Source organism: Diabrotica undecimpunctata, chromosome 9, assembly GCF_040954645.1.
Source record: "Diabrotica undecimpunctata isolate CICGRU chromosome 9, icDiaUnde3, whole genome shotgun sequence".
In the NCBI taxonomy this organism is placed as follows: domain Eukaryota; kingdom Metazoa; phylum Arthropoda; class Insecta; order Coleoptera; family Chrysomelidae; genus Diabrotica; species Diabrotica undecimpunctata.
This window is the reverse complement of record NC_092811.1, coordinates 129,454,125-129,456,098: the sequence shown is the minus strand read 5'-3', so window position 1 is coordinate 129,456,098 and position 1,974 is coordinate 129,454,125. Positions and strand designations below refer to the sequence as shown.

Genomic DNA, 1,974 nt, shown 5'->3' with positions numbered 1-1,974 from the left:
ATGGGAGGAACAGATACAAATTTGCAAGAGAACCTGCTCAGAGAACTCATACAAAAACTCCTGTTACCAATCTTGTCAGGCAACTTGCTAGTCTCAAAGGTAGTGCGAGGGCTTTAGAAAATCCAACACCACTAACTCTTTGGCAGTGTATCTTTACAGACGACGTTCTCTTTAAAATAATGAGAAGGACACATGAAAAACTGGCATAGTCTTTAGGCCACAGACGGAACTGGGAGGGACATTCTTTGGTGTACAATTGCACAAAAAAGAGAGGAGACAGCAGCAATATCATGGATTTTCAGTAGAATTGTTGAAAACTCTAAAGAAAACTACTGCTTGAATGATTTGGCTTATATTGACGAAATACTTATTGGCTTTCGAGGTAGATGTAAATTTAAAGTATATATGCACAATAAGCCTAATAAACATGGCACACAAGTATGGCCTTTTGTGACGCTCGTACATCATATCTATTCAACGCGTATATTTATTCGGGAAGAGGTAGTGATGGTAAAGAACTATCAATAGATGAAAAGCATTTATCAGTTCTAACTCAAGCTGTTTTGCAGTTATGTAAACCGATCTATGGTTCTAATAGAAATATAACTACAGATAACTGGTTCAGCTCCATTCAAGTAGTTGATAAATTATTGGAGAAAAAGTTAACTTACGTTGGAATGCTTAAAAAGAATAAAAGGGAGATACCTATCGAATTCCTGCCGTCAAAAAATAGAGCTGAAAACTCATCCTTATATGGATTTACATCTAATAAAATACTTTTGTCTTATGTTCCAAAAAAGAATAAGGCAGTTATAATGATTTCTTCCATGCATAGAAACAAGGCTACTGATGCTGACACTGGAAAAGAAGAAATAATTTCCTTTGCTAACTCCACTAAAGATGAGGTTGATAGTCTGGACCAAAAATGTGCTACTTTTTCGACAAGCAGGCGAACTCGAAGGTGGCCGATGGCGATTTTTTTGCATCTCCTGAACATTTCTTCGGTGAATTCATGTTTTATATACATGCACAAAAAATAGTGAAAACAAATCTAGATTTCAGTTTATCAAAGATCTTACATTTTCACTCGTAAAACCTCAACTTTTTAGAAGAATCGAGAACACACGGGTGTCACGAGAACTCCGAATTTCCATAGGAAAAATCTTTCAAATTCCGTTACCCATTGCTATGGATGAAAACATTTTAAACAAAAGAAAACGCTGTGAAAAGTGTCCCAGGTTCAAAGACAAGAAAACTATATTCTCTTGTAAATTTTGTAATACACCAATATGTGCGGAATGTACAGAAAAAATATGCAAGGATTGTTGAGAACAATAAATTTGGTCCAATAAATCAACTGTCATTTCTTAATAAATATTATTTTTTAGAATTGTTTTTAACTTTTTTTATAAGAATATACATTTATTTTTTAATTTTTGAAGTTTAACTGTTAAAATTTTCAACAAATTTGTTTTAGTTACTAATAAAGTATATGTTTGTCAAAATAGAAGGTTTTATTCAGAATGTGTTAAATAATCATGTAATAACCAAGTTAGCTCTTTAAAATGTAATATTTTTGTATTTCCAGTTTAAAGTAATATGTAAATACACAATATGTAATCAATTATTTAATTTATAAAAAAATAATCCAATAAAGATTATTTTAAAAATGGGGTCCGCTAAGGCACCACGTCACCAAGTACGCAACATATTATGCACCTCACCAGTTAAGGGTTAAATATAAAATAAAGTAAATGGAACATATTGAAAACTACATGTAAATATATTTAAATAAGTTAACGAAAACATCTACTGTAACTCCAATAAAGAAGACTGTTCAACTTACCTTTAACAAAATCTACGCTGGACTATCTTATTCTACTTTCCGTATCCATTACTCGTAAACTGGTGCTTCTCTGCTGCTTTTCAACCCTATTTCGCGTGGATCACTCCGGATATCTTCTGATCCCGGCG

At 32.8% G+C, this 1,974-nt stretch overlaps 1 protein-coding gene across 1 annotated transcript; it reads left to right on the top strand.

Annotated features, from left to right (window-relative positions):
* Positions 1–440: 440 nt before the first annotated feature.
* LOC140451327 (uncharacterized) lies at positions 441–1,040 on the top strand. The gene has a single exon (XM_072545074.1). The coding sequence runs from the start codon at positions 441–443 to the stop codon at positions 1,038–1,040; it is 600 nt and encodes a 199-aa protein (XP_072401175.1).
* Positions 1,041–1,974: the final 934 nt, after the last annotated feature.

Coding starts and splice junctions, on each gene's coding strand:
- LOC140451327 (XM_072545074.1), top strand. CDS start 441: ATGGCCTTTTGTGACGCTCGTACATCATATCTATTCAACGCGTATATT.